We start from the raw sequence: 23,095 nt of genomic DNA on the forward strand, positions 1-23,095 counted from the left end.
CCGCCATGGCCTCGGGCGCGCAGTCCCCGCCGCGGCCGGCGGCCTGGGATGAGGTCAGAGCCGACCCGCGTCCGGGCGGGCGTCCTGGCGAGCGTACGGAGGAGATGGCCCTGCGCCTCCTTCTCCCAGCGCCTCCGTGGAACGTCTCTCTCCCCCCGGCCACCCAGAGCAGGTCCCCGGAGGCGTGCCCGCCCGGAGCCGCCCGGCTGCCCGAGCCGTCCGCGAGAAGATGCCCGCGGCTGGCAGCGCGGACGCCACGAGCCGCAGGCCCCGCCGCCGACGCCACTCCCGCCCCCCCGCCGCCGTCCCTCGGGCCGGAGCGCCGGCGGGTGCCGTGTGACTTGGAGGGTCTCCTGGACGAGCGCCGGATGGCCGCCCACCTGAAACTGGCCCTGAGCCGCGAGGCGCGCCTGTGGCGGGGCGGCCGCCCCCAGGTACCGGTCCCCGCGGCGGAGCCCTCCCGGGAGCACCTGCATCCCCCTCCTCACGTGCGCACGGGTCGCGGCCGGGCCCCACCTGCACCCGCGCTCAGGTGAGCCGCACCTTGGAGGCCGGGCCCTTCCCCAGGTGCGTCCCCGGCACGAGGCGGCCTCGCCGGTTCTTTCACTGAGGGGGTGCCTTTCGAGTAGGTGCTTGGGAAGAGGGTCTGTGGGGGTCGAGGAACTCTGCTTTGGACGGAAAACGCGCGCGGGGACGGGGCTACATTGCTGAGCCGCTGGGCGACAGGAGGCGCCTCGTCCCATGGCGATTTAAGGTGAAGGGGCTGCTCACAGCCCCTCTGGTCACCTTAGGCAGGCGGCTCTGCCACTGATGGACCAAGAGCGGCCACCAACCATTTTCCCTGCCCTCCCTACTTCCTCTTTTCAGCAGGTGCAGTTCGTTGACACTTTCCAGGAAGTTGTGTTGCAGCTCCTGTGGCTGGAGAACATCTTTCACTTCTCTCAGGGCACTTTCAACCTGGCTCTCACTATCTTCCACCGCCTCCTGGTTTCGGTAAAGGTAGGGAGGCCTCTGCGAGCCGGTGATAGATGGTGGGAGAGGAGACTGACCTCTGCTCCCTGTGGCTGCTTAAGTAGATGAGCCATCTCAGATGCTCAAAACTAAGTAACTTGCTAGAAGTGGTAGAATTGGAATTGGACCGTCTCCACATCCCACCACCGTGCCTGTGGCTCAGTGTTGTGTGGTCAGGGGTAGACTTGGGGAGGCTGAGAGGACCTAGTTAGGAAAGGACTTCCTGTGTGGTCAGGTGAGGTAGGGTGTGCTTGTCTGGACCTGTCCCACAACCCGAGCCAGGATGGGACTAAGTGTTCCCTGATAAGGTGTCACATTCCACCCCTCCGGTCAGTTCTAACAAAGGACTACTGACTAGTCACCTGTGGTTCTGATATCAGGAGCGCTTTGAACTGGCCAAATCTAAAAATGGCACTAACTTATTTGTGGAGGAATACAATCAGTCTTTTTTTAAGGAAAAACTAAATTTCTTAAATGAAAAAAGCACAGATGCTTTAGTTTGTTTCTGGCATTCATGTTCTGCTCAACTGTTCCATACTGCAGGTAAAAGAAAGGTTACTTCATTGTGTCACAATTACTTCCTTGAGACTTGCTGCGAAGGTGAATGAAGAAGAGGAGGTATGCACCCCTGGAAGTCCCCTCTGGGCTGCTTTTGAGGTATAGGGGTGTAACTGGAGCACTCAAGGTTCCTGTGCAGTTGGGGATGGTGGGCATTTTAGAAAAGCCTTTAACTTCCCAGGATCTCGGCTATCCCTTCCTGAGGCTTGTTGGCCTCTGGGCCCCTGCAAATGGGGAATTCGAACTGCTGAATTCTGGCTGAGCAAACCCAGAGGCCTGACCTCCTGGCAGATAGATCTTGCCTCATGGGTTCATGCCAGATGCCACGTCCCACTACGCAGAGGCATCTGCTGTTGAGTTAAGGAAAAAGGCCTCCTAAACCATATGGCCTAATGTCCACTCTGGAAACTATACGGAAGAAAACTGCTTGGGATGATAGGACTTGGCTACCTCAACAAAACCAGTCCTCAGCGACTCTGGAACCTTTCTCTGAGGGGGTCGGGGTGAAGGAGAAGCCCCCACAAGTGCTTCAGGCTTGCTTGAATGTCTAATTTTCCCTGTGTCTTCTGTTCAGGAGAAGATCATCTCCCAACACCCTTCCCAGGCCTTTCTCCTCCCTCTTTTCCTCCCTCCCTCCATCCATCCCCCTCTGGGGATAGTGGAACCACTACCATTTCCACAGGGTCTCCCTTAGCTGATCGCAGGGTCTGCTGGGGCAGAAAATGTCACTACTGTCCAGTTCCAAACCTTCAATACAAATGCTTTTAACCCTTGTTTATTAGAATGTTTGCCCCCAACCCCAACTAAAAAGCAAGTAAATGATCTTTTAAAGAAGTATTTCTGGAGGTTATAGTAATACTTTATCTGAAAAAGTAGGACCAATTCTTTAGTGCACTTGGTACTTGAATGTTTACTCAGAGATAAGCCTTATTAGTCCCTCTGAAAAAAAGTCATAATTTTTCCAAAACTGAACTGCCTTAAATCGAGGTTGAAGGGAATGTGTTTGCAGCTATGGTGTTGCCAAAACTGAGTCTGTCTGGTGCAGACCAGGAAGCACAAAGGCCTACTTTTCTCTCTACAAGTAATCATGGCAGGGCTCTGTAACAGGAATGGGTAGAGCCCACAGCTCCTGGAAAGCTTTGGGTGAGTTCCTGCAGCTGAACAGGGGCGATGGCACAGCCCCAGTCTCTGAAGCACTTTTGGGTATGAACTGGAGTACAGCTAGTGATCAAAACCTGTTTGCAGAGGGTGAACATGTGGCATTCACTACACATTGTCACAACCACCTGGGGACTTGACAGATAGCCTAGAATTGGTTTGGTTTTTCTTTCAGAAGCATTTTCTGTGGCTCGTCACTACAAGACAACTAAACTAGGGTCATGGATACCCAGCCCCCATGAATAAGAAAACAAAAGCTACCATGACATGATATAGGGCTTTGGCCTCTTTATTTTCTTTTTACAGTTAATTCCACGCATAAAAGACTTCATAAAGCACTATGGCTCTGGCTATACCTCGAATGAGTTGCTGAGGATGGAGCTGGCTATTTTGGACAAACTGCACTGGGACCTCTATATTGGGACGCCGCTGGACTTCTTGACCATAGTAAGTCCGAGGAGTTTTCAGAGTCTACACTAGACTCATGTGTGCCTTTGGAACAGCTGCTCACAACATAGGACGGCCAAGCACAGGCGTGCACACTTCCTTGCACATGCACCACGGTAAGGTGACCCACAAGGCTCACGACACACGCAACAGTGAAAAATGTATCTTAAATTCAACACAGTTTCACCAGACTCCCACTTCTAAAGGACATTAAATTAACTTTACAAAGAGTTTTAGGCGGCACTATTATGGTGAGTTTCTCTTAAATACACACTGCAAAAATATTTGACTTTCCATTCTATGAATACTGTACATAAAAAGCTGTCTGCTTTTGCTGCACTTTACACACATTCACTGAGCTGTCTTTATTCACCTACACACAATCCTTATTGAGGCTTTAGACCATATTGATCTGGCACTTAAAAAATATCATATTAGCCTGTATTTGTTTTAGTTAGGGAATGATGGTCATCCTTAAGGATATGATTCTGTTAGTAAGGCAAAATTATGCAATGTGGAAATGTCATGGGGTTTTGGTCTGTTATGAAGCATGAAGATTATATCACTAAGGGCTGGCTGTTTGTTTCAGTATGAAAACTGGTCACTGTTGCCAACTTGCAGAGTTTCTTCTCTTGTCAAGCGGATACAGTAACTTTTCTGCTACCTTAATCTTGAAGAGTATGCTTCTATTTTTCAAAATTGAAACATTGTCATCTAGGTACTTTGGGCTCCTTATGGCCATGTTACAAAGCAGACTGTCTTTTCTCTCCAAGGTTGAGGCTCAGCTTGACCACGGAATAGGCATTAAGCCTCAAGCCCCTGGAGGGGCCATGGATGGGAATGAAAAGGGCTGGGCAACATTTGATGTTCCCTGATGGAAATTCAAATTGTTTGCACTTTTGGTCATTGATATATGAAAAGTATGGGGTTTTCTGTTCTAACATTAAAAACCACAATCTCCAGTTCCATGCCCTGGTGGTCGTGGGCTGGCCCCACATGATGGAGCTGCTGCCTCAGAGGAATCCTTCCCTCCACGTCGCGTCCCTGACCAGGCAGCTGCAGCACTGTATGGCGGGCCACCAACTGCTGCAGTTCAAGGGCTCCACACTGGCCTTGGTCATCATCACCTTAGAGTTGGAGAGGCTCATGCCCGACTGGTGTGCTGCTATATCTGATCTGCTAAAGAAAGCACAGGTAGACATCAACTTTGCCCCAGACCAAGCTCTCAGCTGTGTTCCTTTAGCTGCCTGCCGCACTCCATCCCCAAAAGGGTACCCATGGCCCTTCTTGGCCCTTGTGGACTCCAGAAGATGCTCTGGCCATGACGACTGTATAAAGTCTACTTAAGGGCTAGGCTTTCCACACTTGGCATGCCCTCTGGACTTGAGTATGGGACACTCGTGCCCTTCACGGGACCAGTTGGGGTGGGTGTCTCTGACAGTGAGAGAAGCTTTATCTCAGGGGCAGTCCTTGTAGCCAAGAGGATGGGGGGGGATGTGTCCAGCTCAGGAAGAAGCAACCCTGAGCTTAATATTGGAGAGAGTAAATGTCAGAGCCGTCCCCCTCTATATGAGTATGGTACCAGGGACCGGGAGCTCAGAATCCCTCGGGACAGACAGGGAAAGATGGAATGTGCGGTTAGACTCATGACAGTTTTACTGAGGTGGGAAATGGATGTCCTTGAGATGGTGGGGTTAACGTGCGTAAGCTGTGTGGTTGGACCTTCCTGAAATTGCCCCATGCTAACATTTTGGCACTCAACTGCTCATTCCTTATAATGTAAAATGGTTCTGCTTCAAGGATGACCGCTCTGTTTCAATTACAGGTCAGTATTGAGCAGCTGCTCCGCTGCAGGGCACTGGTAAAGCAGCAGCTGGGAAGTTTGTAGTCCTCCTCCTGCAAGACAACTTTCTCCCACGTGCCAGCCTGTGCCCCACCCATGTCCTTCAGAACGTAATGGCAACCTCTCCTAGCTTGGCCTCCTCTAAATGCTAGGCTCTATGGGTCCTGTAACAAGAAAGGAAGAAGGCCCTGGAAGAACAACTGTGAAAACGTTCTGGGTCCTTAGAAGAAACTAAGGGGGAAAAGGGAGGTTGGGGTCATGAGGTAAGGGTAGTCTGACCACGACCTGCTTCCTGCTTGCGCCTGGGTCTGACCCGGGAAGAACGAATGCTCTTACTGCAGCTTGGTTTTCCTTCCTTCTCCATCAAGGGCTGGTATCGGCCCCCAACAGAGCTGGGGTTAGAAGGCCAGAGGTGGGCCTTGCTCAGGGCTGAAGGGCCGGGCTGGTTCTGAGTAACCAGTGCTCGCTGCTCCACTCAGCCGAGCTGGCCAAGTCCCTCGAGCTTCCCAGGCTTATCCCAAGCACATGCATGGTGCTGCCAGTCCCCTCCACCCTGCCTGCCACTGAAAAATAGGACAGTCTGTCCAGATGCCTTTACCTTGATTTGGCCACCATGACTTATGTCTTCTGTAACAAGGACTACATTATGAAGTACGCTTTGTTTAATGTGCAGTAACTGGACCACATTTTGAGAATATTTTCCCTCTCTTGCTCTCATGCAAAGCAGTTGACTGGCTTAACTAGAGGAATTTTTATGCTGAAGAATATTACGAGGCGTGACCCACGATGGGGAGGTGCGGCTCTGAGAGCATCTTGTTAAGATGAGCAGGTTCCAAAGACTGGGCCTGCGCCAGCCACTGTGCTGCCAGGACAAGGAGGTTGTTAGCATGGCTGGGAGGGAGAAGCCAGCCGCCCCTCTGGAGCTGTGACACTACAGAGCCGTTCTTTAAGCAGTGGAGTCCAGCTGGCAGGTGCCAGCTGGAGCTGTGTAAGCAGTGTTGGGGAAGTGAATGGCTGAGCCACAGTTAGAGGTGGTTTGTGACGTCTTTCCACTGTGACCAGTCTTTTGCTAAGTGTGCTAAGCCATGGGGAGTATGATCTGCTACTAGGTGCAAAGCGGTCAAGGCCCAGAGGTACCATAACAGTGTCTGCACTGGAGTCGGTACCAATCTCTTCCTTTCCTTGAAATAAATTTGCCTGTTGGAGCTTTTGCAAAAATAAACTTGAATTCCTTGCAACCCTGTCTGAATCTTATTTTACATGTATTGGGTACCATGACTTTAGACTTGCTCAAGTCAGATACAGTTGAATACCATTTCCTGGATCCTATAATAACTGTCCTCTAGGCCAGCATGGATGGAGCTGCTGAGGGGTAGCCTGTAGTTCGTGGTCATAGCTCTCACCGGCTCTGACTGCCCTCTGCCTCCTTCCTTCCACTGGGAGCAGGCACTGCAGTGGGTGGGGCGGAGGCTCATCCTGAGGGAACTGCTGCGACCTACCGGGACCTCTTAACCAAGTAGCTCTGGATGTAAGCTGGGTCCCCAGAGCTAAGCCAACTTCGTTTCTTGGAGAAAAGAGAAGGTAGACCTGTGAGCCCCCAAAATAGGATAAAGGCCAGCCTTGTCACTCTTTCTGTAAATAATATTCCTTTTCTTTGGGGACACAAACTTCTGTATTGCCAAAATACCACTTGTGAATTAAAGTTTTTATGCTGTTCAAGCTTGCGTTTGGGTCCTAGGCCCCATCCTACTAATTATTTCTTTCTGAGATTAGGAGCTCATATCCCACCTCAGGGATCATTGTGGTGAGAGAAATATGGACACAGTCCATCTTCCTTTGTCCCCACCTACAGAAGGGCAGGGATTGTGCAGGACTGTGGCAGCAGAAAATGGAGATGGGAGGAGGCCCAGATGGGCTAAGGGAAGGGCAGGGCAGGTGAGCATCGTGCACCTTTCTTAAACGTGTCCAACTTTACTTCCCCCAAATGGGAGCCGAGTTGTACAGTGATGTTCCCTCCACCAACACGGCCCTTCTCCCCCTGGCTTCCTGGAGACTCTGTCCTTCAAAGCTTGGTGAAGACTTTGCCTCCCCAGGGCACAGTTGAGCTGTGCCTTCATTACAGATGTCTGCATACCAGTCTCCCTGCTGGGCTGTCAGCTCCCCGGCTTTAGTCCCCAGCTCCTCAGTTTGGTCTTCAGAGTTTGGCCTGGTGCCAGAGGAGCCAGAGGAAGCTCCTTAATAAATGGATCCGTGAGCTTGTCATCACTTCCTACAACCACCAGTCTGCCCCTCCGCAACCAAATATCTGCCTACCTGTCTGGGCATCCCACCTCTACAAAACCATCTCAGGTCCACCAACTCACAGTCAGACTGCACACTTTATTACTGGCTGCACTTCCACTGTTCTTCCGTCATCCCATCGGGTTGCCAAAGAGCATCTATAACTCAGGAATTAAGGGTACAGGTTACCAATATTCAAATCCCAGTTCCTCCAGTTACTCGCGGTGTGACCTTGGGTAACTACTTAACCTCTGTGCCTTAGCTATAAAATGGGGTAAAATGGTACTAATCATAGAATTATTATGAGGATTAGAGCGATTAATGCATGTAATGTACTTTAGAGCAATGCCTAGCACACAGTAAAAACTCTACTAGACCCATGTCAGGTCTTGTCCACAAGGCTGTAAACTCTTCAAGGGCAGGGTTTGCCTTCTCCCGTGTCTTGCACCCAGTCACCCAATAAAGATTCACTGGACCACAGGCTGTATCTTCTCTCTCCTATGACTCTTTCCTCCAACCTACACCCATTCGAGACCCCTTCATAAACGCCCACAGCAGGATTCATTATTAAAACATAATTTCTATCAGAAGCTGATCAACCCCACAAAGTTCACAGAAAAGATAAGCTATATTTTATCATTGTTGTAGCACATTAATAGGCTAGGAAATGTGTTAAATCAGAAAAGCTACTGCCCAAAAAAGACACCACAAAAACTCAAAATAAATGCAAAATTTAATGGAAAAAAAAAACACAAGTACAAAGTGAGTGGAAAGGAACAAAAACAGTCAATGAATGAAGGAGTAAATGAATTAACAAGTAAAGCAGTTTTAGAAAAGCATATTAACGTAACAGACTAGCAAGCCACGCTTCCCTTAGGGGCCTCTTATTCAGTAAAGGAGCCCCACTTAACAGGGAACCCACACATAAACATACAAACATATAGGCAGTCAGTCTGCACCATTGTAAGCCACCCAGGCTCCGGTTACCCATAACTGGGGTGACCATACCTCCCATTTTGCCTGAGTCAGTTCTGGCTTATGCCTGTTGAGCTGGAATAATCAATAGCATCTCCTTTCACTTTCAAAAGTCTGTTTGGACAATAAATTATATGGCGATTCCACCCAAAACCAACTTGGTTCATGAAAGACATGATAGTAAATGCCAACATGCTCCCACTGCCAGCCCTGATAATGCCAACAGATGATGCTGAGAAAGAAGAGTGGTAAATCAGCCCCTGCAGGCAGGGTGCAGGCAGGGGTCACATTCCGAGGGGTAGCTTGCTAAACAGCAAGTTTTAAGCTCACCTTGTGCACTAAGGATTAATTTGGTCTCAGCTAAAGATGACAAAATTCCAAACAAACAACATGGGGAGAGAAGCGCAGTGAGGTTCACTAAAGCTGATGGGACCTGTGGAGGCAGCTCAGACCCCAGAAAATGCAACAATGACAGTTCCCCTCAGAGATGTCCCGCAGGCAGGTAACCAACCACAGTTTCGGCCTTCCATCCAGGATGCCCTGCGGCAGCCTGCAGGCTACGGTGGGTGGGTGGCAGAACCTGCCCACTTGAGACCCCAGATTGGCACTGAACCAGCAGTCCTCATTTGTTACATAACCAGTTAAGCCACTGGGTCATGGAGCCTCGTCCTCAGAAACACATTAGCCGACAGAGGCTGTCTTAAGAGCATGCTTCTGCCCAACTTCATACACTTCACATATAATTACCCTAAAGGCAATCCACTGGCAGTCCCCATCTGCCTTACATGTGCTGATTTACCTGGGTGGGTACCCCGACTCAAGCACCGGTCATCAGTCACAACCAGAAGTGGGTTGACTGGGAAACTAAGGAAGCTTAATCCTCAAGGCCGCTTCCAAGGCCCCGTACCTAATCGAGTATTCATGTTCTTTTTCTTGATGAAGGCTTTTCAAATAGTTCAAGTTTCTACCCCTCAAAATCTGGATCTACCTGTGGTCATGGCGTAACACTGGGAGAATTGTCACTTTGAGCATCAATAAAACCTGCTCTGTTCCTGGCGAGCAGAGCCCCTTACAAGCAAAGGCTGCCTTTTTCTGGCCGTGCCTCGGGGGACACACGCAGCTCACCCAGCTACCCCACTCTGAATTGAACACCGTCTCAGAAGGGCAGGAGGAAGTCAGGACTTGGTCCTGCAAATCAATAAAACAGGCGATGGCAGGGCAGATGGAGGACATGAAGAACAAATTACCAATCCAAAGTCAATCAGCGCAGCTTCCGAAGGCTTCCAGCCACGGAGCGCACTGTTCTAGAATGAGCTCCTCCAGGGTACGGCTCTACGGGGAGCCTGTGCCCAGCACAGTGCTTCATCAACATTAGAGGAAATCCTTCCTTTCATCTATTCATTTCTGTCTCCCATTTTATCAGGCCACATTTTCAACCCCGATCCCCTCAATGGCTTGCAAACCAACAGTAACCGAAGAATCAATGCTGTTAGTTTTTAAAAATGTTTCCCCACTACAGAATGCAGCTGAAGGGGAAAAGTTCCTTTGCTGGTAGTTTTTTCTTAAATTGTCCATACACACCAGACACCTTCATCTTTTGCCCTGGGTCTCAGCCAGGAAAAAGGAAACAAGGATCTTGAGATAAAAACCTCTTTCCCGCGGAGCACTCTGTGCATTTGGCAAATGCGGGATTGGTTTGGGGGTCTTAGTTGGAGTCAAATACTTAACACACACTTGGAGTTGGTCCCTGTTTACAAGTAGCACCTCTGGGGCACACAGACAATGGTTTTGGGCTGCTGTTCCATTTACATTCACAGTGAAAATGTAATGGGTGTGGTCTTATTCATGTTCCACTTTCATCAGTAAAGAAATTGCAAACACTGTCATGACAGGATGTTTATTACCCACCTCTCCCTATATATTATAGGGATACTTTATACATAAGAAAGGCTTAGAGATATTTTTAGTTCTTAAAAATCAGGGAATCTGTGTTACTTATGAAAATAATGGGAGAGAGGATATTATTCGTCTTTACGCTCGTGCCAAAATAAAAATTTAGAAGTGTTTTAAAAAGTTATTATTGAAATGAAGCTCTAGGTTAGAAAAATTAAAACGAAGGGGGATCGCGCAAATTTTGCAGCCCGGATACCAGACCACGCGGTCACCCCTAGGGCGCCGCCATCTTGCCGCTGAACACTTAGGCCGATCATCGCCGGCGCGGGGGCCTTCGCTGGAGCGGCACATAACTGCTCCATCAAGGAATAGTGACACTGTAAATGGAAGACCAGCCACTGGCTCTGAAAAAAATAAACCTCGTCAGTTTTGGATTCCAGCATTCATGGCTTTGACGTGTTTGCATAGAGAGGGGTGGCCCACCAGGCCCAGGGCAGCCTGGGGGCGGGACGGGTGACAGAGCAAGGCTGTAAACACTGGAGTCTGTACCGGCTCCCAGTCGGTCCTCACACCATGTTATGGGAGAAGGGTCACAAGGTGTAACTCAAGCAACTTAACACATGAAAGTCTAAAGTCCGCTCTTGACATGTAAGTCTGTGCGTGCGTTAACTGAAAAATAAAAATAAAACAAACAAAACAAAAACAGACACATTAAAAGATACGCAGACGACCAAATCAAACAGAAGCAAAAGACAGCAAGATGAACACTGGGAAAGGGGATTCGGTTTGGCATTTGTCACAAGCAAAGCAGAGAATTCGCTTCAGTTTGTGGCGTCCCAGGCTGCGGGTCAAGATCTGATTGGGAAGTAATTTTGCAAAAATGGATTAAAATTTGAAGAATACAACCAATCAAAGTCATTCAACTAAATGGTCATAGAATATGCCCCTCACCCCAAAATGCACTCGCAACTCACCCCATTCCCTGACCAGGGTAGGAGGAAGGGGTGTTCCCAGCCACCCCACCTATCCCACTCTTGGCCAGCCTGGGAGGAGAAGTCTGTCTCCCAGACGCTAAACTGACTGAAACTTTCTGGCATATTCAGCAAACAGAAAAGACCTGACACCAGCAATGAGCCCCCACCCTGAGAGCTGTGCTGGTGCCCTTGCAGCCAGCCTGCACCCCACCCACTTGCCCTCAGACCTCGACCTGGCCACAGGTCCTTGTTTTTGTTTCTGAGGGGTTTCTCCAGAGCTTCATTCCTAGGGGACTCTGCCTGCCTTTTCTTTAACGAGATGGCCTAGGCCAAGCTGGCAGGGAGCAGGACAAAGTCACTTTGAGTACCAGCGCCTGGGTCATAGACCTGGTTACCCACTTCCAGGAAGAAACAGATTTCTGAGCTGCTAGCTTGAAATACACACAGGTTCATATTTACAGAATTGGAACTCACCAAGCCGAGAGTAGGACGTGGGACAAGGGCGGGTAGCAAATGCAAAGCAGAGGGGACATTCATATGGCTGAGGGGAGTGTGGGCTGGGGTCCAGCAGTGCCAGCAGTTGGGATGGGGCCACCGGTCAGCAGGATGGGAAAGATTACAGAAAGGAGGGTCTGTCCCAAAGCAGTGGACAGGCCTTAGGAATGAGAACTGGCATCCAGTTCCTACATGTCTGGCTTTGTCCCCCTGGCCTCCTCCAGGGAGAAGCTCTTTAAGTTTCTTTTCCTTAGATGTGTCTGTGCATGTGTCTGGAGACTGTGTGTTGGTGACATGTGCCTGAGTCTGTGTGTGTGATGGGGCCGGAGAGAGTAAGACAGTGTACATGTACATGTCTGCGTGTGCATGGGTGTGTGTGTGTGTGTGTGTGTGTGTTAGGGAATGCAATACTGGGGGGCAAGGGGAGTGCTGATGCCAGGAGCCGCATCCCAGGGCCACAGCTAGCTGTGTACTGCATGGCCCTAACTACGGGCCCCACTGCCACCAAGAAAGGAAGGGCCTGGCACACACATTCCCAAATATTCCGGGAGAAAATAGGATTTCATGGAGCCCAAGAATGAGGGCCAAGATGGGTAGACCTGCTCAGTTCCTAGGCTGGCAAGGAAGGAAAGTACCTGACACAGGCCAGGGGCTGGGAGACGCAGGGATGGATGAGATCCGCACAGAGCGATGTGATGTGATGGGGACACTGTGATGGGGTAGGAGAGGGAGAGCCCCAGGAGCCACAGCACCTGGACTTGGGCTGAGAGCGTGGAACCAGGCTATGAAAAACCCGCCAAGGAGAAGTGCCTCAGCGTTGCCCCCACCTGGCCAATGTGTTGACTGACTCCTGGAGGCTGAGAAAAGCCTCCTTGCCATCCCCCGTCATTCTCTCTCCTCTGAACAACTCCAACCTCTACCTGAGGAGCAGCCCCTCTCCCTAGCAGGACTCACAGAGCCCCAACCAGGAGCTGCTGTCCTTCCTTTAGCCAGATGGTGATTATAGGGTCCAGGGGGTCAGTGCTGGCTGGGCTCAGTTGTTCTCAGTCACCACCTGCCAGTCAACAGGGGTCCCACATCCACTGCTTCAGGGACTGGGGCGGGTGGGGGTGGCGGGGGGAATGCACACAGCTGTCCAAGCAGAAGCCACAGGAACCTTTGGAGCCTGTCAGAAAATGCTGACCTTCCCAGACCCTGTCCCTCGTCTGGCCTGAAGGACCTTCCCTGAGACCCCCTACACCCCTCGGGGGCCACTCCCTGCCTGTGTGGTCCAGCCTTCACCACCACAGCTGTGAGGAAACTGCAGAAGAATGAGAGTGACAGACACACAGAGAGAGAGGGAGAGAGAGAGAATAGGAGGGAGAGAGGGGTGTCACTTGTGCAAGAGACAGAATGTATGAAGACTTGATATGTTGAAATCGCAAGATCACTAGTGAAAGAAAAAGAAAGGTGAGCAAGAATGAGGTGACAGGGCCAGTGAAGATGACAGAAATGGTAGACAAGTGAGGGGGAGCGAGAATAAAAGTCCACCTGCAGGAGCCGAGAGAGGGACAGAGTGCCCAGGAGAGAGCAGAGCCAGCGCAGGGCAGGGAGCCCACCACCTACTTCTTCTTGTCCTTGTCCTTCCTCAGAGGCTGCTGCAAGGTGGCGTGCAAGGCCTGAGACTGCAGGGCCTCCACCGCGGCCTTCCTGCGGTTGAAGGCGTTGGTCTCCTCCTCCAGCTCCCGGCGCTTCTCCTCCACCTTCCGCTTTTCCTCCTGGTGGACCCGCTTGAGGTGCTCAAACTTCTCGTGGAGCTGGGAGCAGAAGGCGGCACCGGGCTTCTGTGTGGGCCGGGGAGGTGCCAGGCCCTCCCGCCACCCAGCCAGGCCCGGCCTCGCCACAGCCCCCACAGCTCCCATAGCTCACACCCACCTCCCTTTCCTTCTCCTTCAGCTCCAGTTCTGTCTCCTTCACTTTGTTGACAAACATCTGCCTCATCTCTTCCTCCTTCCTCTGCAGCTCACTCAGGAACTCCTTCCTCTTGGCCTCGTAGGTCTCCTGTAGGCTGCGGAGACCCAGAGAAGAGAGGCCCAGGCTGGGATTATGGTGGGTGGGGGTGGGGGTGGGGGTGGGGGTGGGGGTGGGGGTGGGGGTGGGGGCGGGGGGAGGCAGCGAAGCAGAATCACACGGGCACTGGGGGCAAGAGGCTGCCGGCCCCGGAAGCCTCGCTCCCTGGCTCACGAGCCCCCCGACGCAGATGCCAGCGCGGCCTGTTCCACGCGCAGGCCGTCACCTGAAGGGCTGGCTGTCCCCGTCGCTGTCCTGGAAGCCCATCTCCTCCAACTTGCAGCGCCTGTAGAGCTCATAGTGCCGACTGTGCGTCTGCTCGCGGAGGTCCTCCATGTTCACGCGGATCAGCATCTCCCGGAGCTTCACGAAATCGCAGTGATTCTCATTCTCCACTGCAAGCACAGGGCGCCCGGGGGGCGGGAGGGGGGCGTCAGGTGGGCACACAGAGGAGGGGGGCCGGACAGCGGGCAGAGTGTTAGCGGCAGACTCCGGAGGCAGGACAGGGCACAGAGGGTCCGAGGGAGGACAGGGCAGGGGTCACAGGCAGCAAGGCAGGACAGGGGCCTAAGCTCGGGCTGCCCGCTGGGGTGTGCCCCCCCAGCGCACTCACCCTGCACCACTCCCCACGGGTACTGCCGCGCTCGCACCAGCTTGTTCCCCACCTTCACCTCCTCGGTGTTGCCCACCACGGCGAAGGGCAGGTGTGCCTGGAAAGGGGCCCAAGGCTGCGTGAGCGCGGGGCTGAACAAGGCCGGGCCAGATGCTCACTTCCCAGCTCTCTCGGAGAAGTGTCCTGGGACCTCCAAACAGGGAGTGGGCTAAACCCGCAAACCTCCTTCCTCACACTCTCGTGTTCTTTCAGCCCTTGGGCTCCCCAGGGGCCATTGGAAGTTCCCTCAAAGAACCTGTGGGCCTGGCTCTCCTCCAAGTTCCCAGCCCTGGCATCCCGCCTGCTCACTTCTACACGTTTCAGATCCCTGCCCTGACTCCCTCCTTTACGAAATTCAAACCTGGGGAAGCCCCAGTACCAGCCCAGTTCCCTATTCCTCCCGTTCCTTGTCCACAGGACATAGGACTGCCTGGCTCCCAGATGCCCACCCATCTTTCCTGGAGAAACTAAGGCTGGAATCCTAGGGAACAAGAGTCTCCCGGGGCGGTGTCAGAGATCCGCCGTGCTGGCTCCAAGCCACCTGGCCCCAGGACCCCAGTGCGCTTGTCCCACGCTCACATTCATGACTGCGTTAATCTCTGCAACAGCCTCGTCATCAGTGGGGAACTGGTAGATCTGGACCCCATTGCTGACCAGCTCGCCCATGATCTTGATCTTGAACTTGTGGAGCTCACTCTTGGAGATGGTGTCAGCCTTGGCAATGATGGGAATAATGTTCACCTGCCAGGATCAGAGGAGAGGGGGCAGCAGGTTAGTGGCTCCCTGACTGTGGACAGCCCTGCCCAGGCCACATCCCTGGGCAGCGGGGCAGGAAACCAGCGAGATGGAGCTGCTCCCATGGGGAGTCCCGGCCTGAACCCAGCCATCTAGGGCCATTATGAGGATGGGCTGTTAACAATTGGCTTTAGGGTGTCTTACAGCCCCGGTTCCCCCAAACCACCATCCAGCCCCAAAATTAGTCCCACGGGCATAGCCAGCTTTGAGAGTACTCTGAAGGTTTTAAGCAATCTGGGGGCAACATAAGCAGCAGCAGGGGGCTGAGCTCCCACATAAGCAGGTAAGATAACCCATCAGCAGTAGCCATAGGAAGACCTCAAAATCTCCCAGGCTAAAGTTACCCCATTTTTCACAATGAAAATTAACTCCTGGGATGGGAAGGGTAGTCAGATGAGAGCTGACAGGTGACTGTGGGCCACACACACTTCCTGTCATCCCCAAGAAGGTGCCCTCTCAATCCCTACGCCTCATTCGCATTCCCAATTCTGGGCTTTAACTGTCCTCTCCCTAGTGAGCGTGGGAGGACCCAAGGGAAATCCATGGCAGGAAAGACAGGGGAAGTGAAGGGAGCAGAGGAACTATAAATTGAAAGAGAGAAAATGAGCAGAGAACTGGGACACTGGGGAGAGGGGCAGAGGGCCAGGAGCCAGCAAGGTGAGAATAAGGTTTCAGCTGGAAGAAAGGGGCTCAGGGCCAGACCCAGGGGACAGAACTCTGGAGAAAAAGTCCAGAGCAGTGGAGCCCCACTGGAGCAGTAGGGACAAAGAGAATACAGAGAAGACCAAGCCAAGGGGGTTGTCTGCAAGCCCCCACCCAGCAGAGCCACTGGGGACCGTAGGGGACAGCCACACTGCAGCCAACACACCCCACCCCAGGGAAGAACTGTGGAGCCCACGGAACCAGCTGAGGGGCACACCTTGCTGTCCAGTTTCTTCATGGTCACCAGGTCCAGGGACTTGAGGGAGTGCCCGGTGGGCGTGATGAAGTAGAGGCACACGTGGACCCTGGTGTCATGGTAGTCGAAGAGCGAGCGGCGAATCTTCAGCTCTTCCTGCAGATAGCTTTCAAACTGCGCATCAATGTAGTCGACTATGGGCCTGTAACTACAGACAGCTCCGTCACCTAGGAGCCGGGCAGCCTGGCTCGGCTCCCCGAGGAACAAGCAGGCTGTGGTGCCTGCCTGGGGCCAGGGGGCTGCACCTCAGGACTCCCCAGGCCCCTATGGGGTGTGGGGCTTGGTTATTTGTATGGGGATGGCTCAGAGTGAAGAGTGCTAGGCAGAGGGTTAAAACCAAGGTCAACAAGGGTGGGGTGGGGTGGGGATGAGACTGGGAGGGGCCGCCTTTCCCGCCTCTTGCCTCTCATCCTTATTGATCTGGTCCCCGAAGCCCACAGCGTCCACGATGGTCAGCTTGAGCTGCACATTGCTCTCTTGGAGGTCATAGGTCTGGGGCCGCAGGCGCACACACTCCTCGTGGTGACTGGCTTCCTCGGTCTCGAAGGTCGTGTTGAAGAGTGTGTTCATCAGTGTGGACTTGCCAATGCCAGTCTCCCCTGGGGACCAGGGAACAGAGAGGAGGGCATATCAGAGGCTGGAACTGGGGCTGTCCTTGGCTGTTGGCTGGGTTGGATGGGGCTGAGGCATACTCAGCCTCCACAGAAGAGAGACGGACAGGCCTCCCAATTCATCCCTCACTGTCCCTGTCCCTAGGAGCCACCCCTTCTCAGTGGCCTCAGAAATAACATGTGGAAGAAAGAGACAAAGGGTTGACTTGGACATGAACCGTGGCCATGCAGGATATGCAAGATGTTTCCTCAGGGAGGGGGCAAGAGGCAGAGCCAGGCAGCTGTGAGACACCACTGCACACTGGCCTCTGCTGGCCTCCACAGGACCTAGTCTCCTGCTCTGCATGCCATCCCTCCCGGGCCCAGGATGATCTAGGAGCCAGCAGGGCCAGCACCCCATAGTAGCTTGGCTCAGCTTCCCTGGGTGGCCCCAGCTCTCTATAACTTTAACTCGGGGTTTAGGGTAGGCTGCTTCTTGAGGGGGACCCACAGTCTAGCAGATACTAAGGCTAGGGTACCTGTGGAAAATCTGGCCGAATTCTCTGTGCCTCGGGAGCCCACGCCCTGAAGCACATGGCACCTCTCAGAGCCTCCCTGTTTGCGGCTGTATTTGTTCAGATGGGTGCGGAAGCTCTTACTACATGACACTGTGATTGCCAGTGTCCTAGGCACATAGTAGGAACAACAGTCAATGTGTTTTAAATCAACAAATCACCTAAACCTCTGTGGTAAACAGTGTCAGTTTAAAAAGCACTTTCACGTTGCCGTTTACTCTTCACAGCAGCTCTGAGGCAGGCCCGGGCTCCAACTCTGTCCTCGACACTGGCAAAGACACCACCCAAACCTTAATCCTGACCTCCCAAGGCATCACTGTGCTTGGGAGGTCCCCTTGCAGCTCGACAGGTGGCCAGCAACCCATCTCCCAGAAGGCCCTCGTCCTTCCTCTGTCTGAGGCTGTTCCCTGGCCAGGCCATGACACTCACCCACACAAAGGATATTGAAGCTGAAGCCCTGAGTGACCGACTTGCTGACCAGCTGGTCAGGGAGGCTGTCAAAGCCCACGTGGCCGCCCAGGGAGAGGCTCCGGGGCTCTGGCTCTGCATTCTGCTGAGAGAGAAACAGAGCGAGGCAGTGAGCCCACTGGGAAGAGGGGCTAACCTGGGGGGAGGCCAAACCTGAGTCAACACCTCCCCCCACCATCTGAATTCTCGGCACATCTCAGGACACAACATGAGGACACCAGAGTTCCAATTCCAGGCCAAGTCTCCACAGAGGGAGCCCAATGGGCCTCAAGGCCCCTGAATCCATCTGGGAACAGGCCCTGTAACCTGTGGTCTGCTCCATCTGGGCTGGCGAGGGGTGCCAGGGCCGGGGGCATCTCCTGGCTGCTACTCCCAAGGGCTCCCCTATCCTCCTGCCCAGGAGTCCCCAGATGGTCCCTGGATCTTAAGTAAGATTTCAAGAGGCCAAGGCTAGAGAATATGTATGTTTCTGCCCTCGCCCGCCCCCCCCACCACACACACACAGACCTCATAGACCCTCCTTTCGAAGCAGGATTCAAGCAGAGTCAGGTCTGGCCCCTCACTCGAGCTCGGTCGAGGAACCTCCCCCATCAGGCCGGGCTCACAGTCCTCCAGGTGCCCCCCTGCTCCTCATGCACCCCATGTTAAAGAAGCCAGTGCTCTTTAACGGCTTCTAAAGAACGGGGGCCCTGCTAAAGAAGCCAGTGCTCGCGTGGGCCCAGCACTGGGTCTCAGGGACGGTCTCTGAGGCGTCCTGACTCTGAGGCCTCCTCCCTCCTGCCTCAGTGGGGTTCCCTGGGGATCCCCAGGCATTGGTTCATGTCACCCTCTCACCCCATCCCAACCCTGGTTCTTTAGACGGATGATTCCGGATGAGAATGTGGAGACCTGGCCTTAGCGGAGAAGCGGGCAGCTGGACCCGAGTGAGCTGGGCTCACTGGAGCTGGCCCACAGCTTTATAAAAAGAAACCAGCAGCACCCAAAGCAGAGGGTCACGGTCAGACTCCAAGTTGAGTGGCCTGCCTGGGAACGGGGGTAAAATGATGTCCTCCGAGGGATAGTTCCCAGGCTCGGCCTTCCTGGGTTCGGACCCTCTTGAGGACAGGCCCCAGGCAGCTCCATGTTGGGCAGAAACACGCCTCCTCCATTCCCAGCCCCCTCGCCCTGACCGCCAGCTAGAAAGAGCAAGGACGGGAAAGGGCAGTGGGTCTGAGTCTCATCCTGCCTTCCTGCCCACAGTGCCAGAGGGGAGGAAACAGGCCCAACGAAGCCAGCCCCAGGAGCTCCTGATTAGGACAGTGGCAGCCCTTATGCCAGTGTGGATACAGGCACAGTGGCAGAGGGGCTCAGGAGCGGACACGAGGGCGCTGGCTCCCTGCCCTTCCCAGAGGGGTCTCCACAGCTCGAAGCGCTCCTGGACCTCTCTCCAGCCACAGCCTCTTGCCTCAACCTGAACCCCCCTAACCATTCTTTCGTTCCAACCAGAGCCCCCAGCATTCATACTCAACCTTCTCTTCTCCAGTAACTATGCCCACCCCACCCAACGCCACCCCCAGCTCAATCAGTGCACCCTGCATCAGTGACTCCCAAGGGTGTGTGTTAGCAGCCTGGACCCCATGTGGCCCCTCTGGGCAGTTGTACTGTCCCCTCAAACAAGTAAGGGTTACCCCTAAACCTGCTCTCTCCGACGACCCTCTCTCAGTTGAAGCTGGCCCTTTCTCCCTGTCCCCTGTGCTCAGGGGATCATGTCACAACCTCCCCAGTCAAGCCCAGGGCCCCCCCCCAGGGCTGCAAACATAACAAAGAGGTCCCAAAGGCAGCTTCCTCTCACTGGTGCCCACATCAAACATAGTAAATGGCGCATAGGATTTGCTAAGTCGGGTGCGAAGGCCCTAGCGTGGCATTCTGGCACCTTCACGGTCTGAGGCCTTCCTTACATGCTCAGTTCCCACCCCGCTGGTTACGTTGGAATTCACTTTTCAAACTCAGCCCCTTCCCTGGGCTCCAGCGCTCACTCTCCCTTTTTCCTGGTACCTGCTCTGACCTGGCCCCTAAGTACTTGCATTCCAGACCCCTCACTTGGCAGTGACCCCACTTCCTTGCACTATTGGTTGTCCTTTTTTAACGTATCCTGGTTCTCTATCTCTTCCACAAGCTCCTCGAAGTTGGCTGCAGGGGTGAGGTCAGGTTTCCAGTTCTTCCCACCCTCCCACCACCATGTCCACCGTGCTCGACAACGCTGCCATTTACAAACTACCAACCCCATCGTTAACTGCTACAGCGTCAGGGCCGTCTGCCCACCTTACACAGAGCTTCACTATTTAGTCTCTCTCCACCTGCTCATGGCAGCCTGAGGATCAAATGGAGGACAGAACAGCTAGTCTAGAGCTTTTTTCTTTTCAGGCGAGACTGAAAATCTCCAAAATTGAAGGCGTGCTGTGCTTGCAGAGAAGGCAATATGTTTATTCATCCTCCTCTTCCAAGGGTGACACAATCAGGATACAATCCAACATCCTGTAGTCTGCCGCCAAAAGCCACCCCGTCAGCTGCGTCTGGACCACAGGCGCGCTCTGCTGCAGAGGACCTGCGCAGACTCAGGGCCATCCTGCTCCCAAGTCCCCCCACTTTCTTACAGTACCAGGCTCCAAAAGTTAAAAGCAGGGGGCTCTCACATGAGTCACCTCTCCACCCTCCCTGCCTGCCTTCGCTCACACAGCGTGGCTCTCTGGGGACATAGGTGGAGCACAGGGAGATCTTTATCCCCAGGTTTCTGCCCAGGCTGCACTGTCACTCCAGGGGCCATAGCTCCAGGTCAATGCCTGCTCAGGAAGCTCAGGGACCATGGGAGTGCCCATCACCTCCATACACGTATACGTGCACACATCCACGTACACACACAGAAGAATGGCCACTGGCCCTCACGGGGACAGTGTTGTTCCCTGGTCTCCAAAGATCGAGCTGACCTCTCCGCTCTACTGAGTCACTCATGCCAACCTCCCTGATCCTACATGTGGCATCAACAACATCTGCTCCCCAGTGTTGCTGCTGACCTGCGTGGGGTCCCAGTCTAGGAGGAGCCCGCAGCCTCCAAGGATCACTGACACCTATCAGCTACCACAACTCTGGGGGTGGGTCCTAACAGTCCTGAGCACGATCCCACAATTGGTTCCGATACAAGCACATGACCCAGGAGGAGCCTTTGTGACCATCTTGTGACCATTAGGGAAGCTAGCCTAAGGCTGAGGGCCAGAGGATGGCAGAGACAAGAAAAGCACAGAGAAGAGAGAGAGCCAGTGTCTGCCCTAGTTCTGGGCCTTTCCCTTGACCCCTGGCCATAGCTCCCCTTTCCTGCGTAAGCTAGTTGAGCGGGGCTATCTAGTATTTCTTGCCACTGAAAGCATCTTAACTGCTCTAGTCTCCAAAGTGAAACTCTTTGAATGCAGAAAAACCGGGAGAAATCAGGGAGGAAAAGGACAGGGAAAGGGAAAGCATGGAAAGGAAAACGTCTCGGTGTTTACAACCAAAGGAGCAGATGTCAAATGACGACACCATCACCTCGCTGAGGACCACCTGTGCCGTCTGAGCCCAGTGACCGACAGTCTTCTCCGCAGTCCCTTCCCCACCCTGTGTGGCAGACACCACTACTGTCCCCATCGTACAGGTAAGATAACAGGTACCCACCACCTGGAGAACTAATGAGGGCCGAGCAGGGACTCGAGAGCAGCGAAGCCCTTGCCCAAACCGCTCTGCTATTCTGCCTCTGCTATTCTTACAAGGCTCCCCACTCATTCATTCAGCCACTCAACACATGCTCACCGGGCACGTCTGCTGTGCCAGACACTGGGACGCCTGCCAATGGAAAGACGAGGAAACCGGATCCTGGGCCTTGGGGGCTCAGTCTCACTCAGTCTAAATTCAAAAACCTGTAGAGGCCAGCCAGGTAACGGGGATGGGTGAAGGGGAACAGTATAGTCACAACAAGCAGGGCTCACAGTTACCGAGCACTTACTGTGCACAACTCGAGTTTAATCTCTTTAGTCCACCCTTCAGCCCCACGCGGTCGGCTGGCACGTTATCTCCATTGTACAAATGAGGCCCAAGACATTAAGCAAGTTACCCGAGACCACACTGCTCGGGAGGGTGCAGCCAGGATCTGAACAGAGACGGAAAGACTGCAACACAAATGCTTCCAGCCACATCCCTCCGCTCCCTGCTGGATGAAAGAGCCGCTGAGTGTGGGGTCCCTGGGGAGAGGTGGGAGCAGGGGGGAACTGCAGAGCCTGTGCTCAGTCCACAATGGCCACGGCTCCGCGACTCCCGCCAACTGTGGGAATGCAGACCTTGTATTGCCAAATCTTCCAACTTTTCAAGAGAATCTAGACAGCTAGATTTTGAAGAAACCCCTTAATTTTTAAAGGTTGGAGACTAATACAGACTGAGACTACCATGAGGACCCAACAAACACGACTGGGGGTTGGACCCGGCCCATGGCCCCACCGTCTACCACCTCCCGGGGCTGGCAGGAGAATGCCCCAGAAGAACTGTATACCCGCTCCCATCCTTGGGGCACGGAGACCCACAGGAGCCGCTCTGCCGGCAGGAGCCTTAGGGCTGGACAACTTGAGTCGGGACTCTGGGGAGAGGCAGATCCAGCTGTTTCTGGCCCTTTCACATAGCCAGCTCCCGGGGCGCTGGCTCGGGGGCTCTAACTGTCCCCAGAGCTCCAGGACAGAGTTGGCAGCTCGGAGCTCTCCACACAGTGGGAAAAGCCACGGGGCCATTATCCCCTCTCTAATCACTAACAAGCTTTTGGCTCCTGAGCTAGGCTCCAGGCTTCTATGTCATCATTTCTTTGGCACATCAAAGACAACAACCAAAATAATAACTGCTCAGGCCAGCTGCATTCCTCCATGCCCGGCCGTCCAGAACAAAGTGGAGAATGGCATTTTGTTATGCAGCCCAGTGGATAACTAGGACGTCCTTTTCCTGACCAGGAAACGCTCTGTCTGAGCCTTGTGGAGCAGCCTAGTCACCAGCCAAGAGAAGCTGCCCTTTTTACCAAGAAGAGAAGTAGGATTTGGGGAGAAACCATGTCTCACGGCTTTTATCCAGAAGGAATTAGAAATCTGCTGAATGTCTGAACCGACAGAGCCAAGGAAGCTGTAGGTGAATAAAGACCCCTGAGTTCAAACCTCCCAAACTAGGTTGGTAATTGGGGTGGGAGCCGAGGTGAGACCCCCACCATAAGTACATTTGATGCCTGACTTCTGGACAAAGAGCAGCCCCCTACCCAGGCTTTCCTCAGAGTTCTCTGGTGCCTTGGACTCCCAACACTTTTCGCCCCATACCCACACCCCAGGTTCACATGCCTGGC

The 23,095-nt window shown here is 53.5% G+C and overlaps 2 protein-coding genes across 10 annotated transcripts in view; one reads left to right on the top strand and one right to left on the bottom strand.

The window, feature by feature from the left end:
- Window positions 1-3,241, top strand: CCNI2 (cyclin I family member 2). Its single transcript, XM_033095709.1, has 4 exons — window positions 1-434; window positions 868-999; window positions 1,555-1,668; window positions 3,034-3,241. The coding sequence occupies exons 1-4, from the start codon at window positions 6-8 to the stop codon at window positions 3,205-3,207; spliced, it is 849 nt and encodes a 282-aa protein (XP_032951600.1). The 5' UTR covers window positions 1-5; the 3' UTR covers window positions 3,208-3,241.
- SEPTIN8 (septin 8) overlaps window positions 2,999-23,095 on the bottom strand; it is a 25,791-nt gene continuing 5,694 nt past the window's right edge. The window contains exons 2-10 of one of the 9 annotated variants that reach the window (XM_033095703.1): window positions 17,683-17,803; window positions 16,492-16,687; window positions 16,050-16,236; window positions 14,915-15,076; window positions 14,297-14,393; window positions 13,910-14,078; window positions 13,549-13,681; window positions 13,240-13,430; window positions 2,999-4,353 (exon numbers count right to left, since the gene is read on the bottom strand). In XM_033095703.1, coding sequence (XP_032951594.1) covers window positions 4,188-4,353; window positions 13,240-13,430; window positions 13,549-13,681; window positions 13,910-14,078; window positions 14,297-14,393; window positions 14,915-15,076; window positions 16,050-16,236; window positions 16,492-16,687; window positions 17,683-17,803 — 1,422 coding nt within the window. In that variant the 3' untranslated portion in view covers window positions 2,999-4,187. Of the gene's footprint in view, window positions 4,354-8,012; window positions 10,835-10,876; window positions 11,021-13,239; window positions 13,431-13,548; window positions 13,682-13,909; window positions 14,079-14,296; window positions 14,394-14,914; window positions 15,077-16,049; window positions 16,237-16,491; window positions 16,688-17,682; window positions 17,807-23,095 lie in introns of those variants that run through there. The other 8 variants (XM_033095702.1, XM_033095701.1, XM_033095700.1 and 5 more) reach the window with 8 other exon arrangements.

Source organism: Rhinolophus ferrumequinum, chromosome 24 (genome assembly GCF_004115265.2).
Source record: "Rhinolophus ferrumequinum isolate MPI-CBG mRhiFer1 chromosome 24, mRhiFer1_v1.p, whole genome shotgun sequence".
In the NCBI taxonomy this organism is placed as follows: domain Eukaryota; kingdom Metazoa; phylum Chordata; class Mammalia; order Chiroptera; family Rhinolophidae; genus Rhinolophus; species Rhinolophus ferrumequinum.

Bases quoted from the DNA above. Each gene is read 5' to 3' on its own strand.
- CCNI2 (XM_033095709.1), top strand. From the start codon at position 6: ATGGCCTCGGGCGCGCAGTCCCCGCCGCGGCCGGCGGCCTGGGATGAG. The intron at 435-867 runs GTACCGGTCCCC...TCCTCTTTTCAG, and splicing joins GGCGGGGCGGCCGCCCCCAG to CAGGTGCAGTTCGTTGACAC. The intron at 1,669-3,033 runs GTATAGGGGTGT...TTCTTTTTACAG, and splicing joins CCCTCTGGGCTGCTTTTGAG to TTAATTCCACGCATAAAAGA.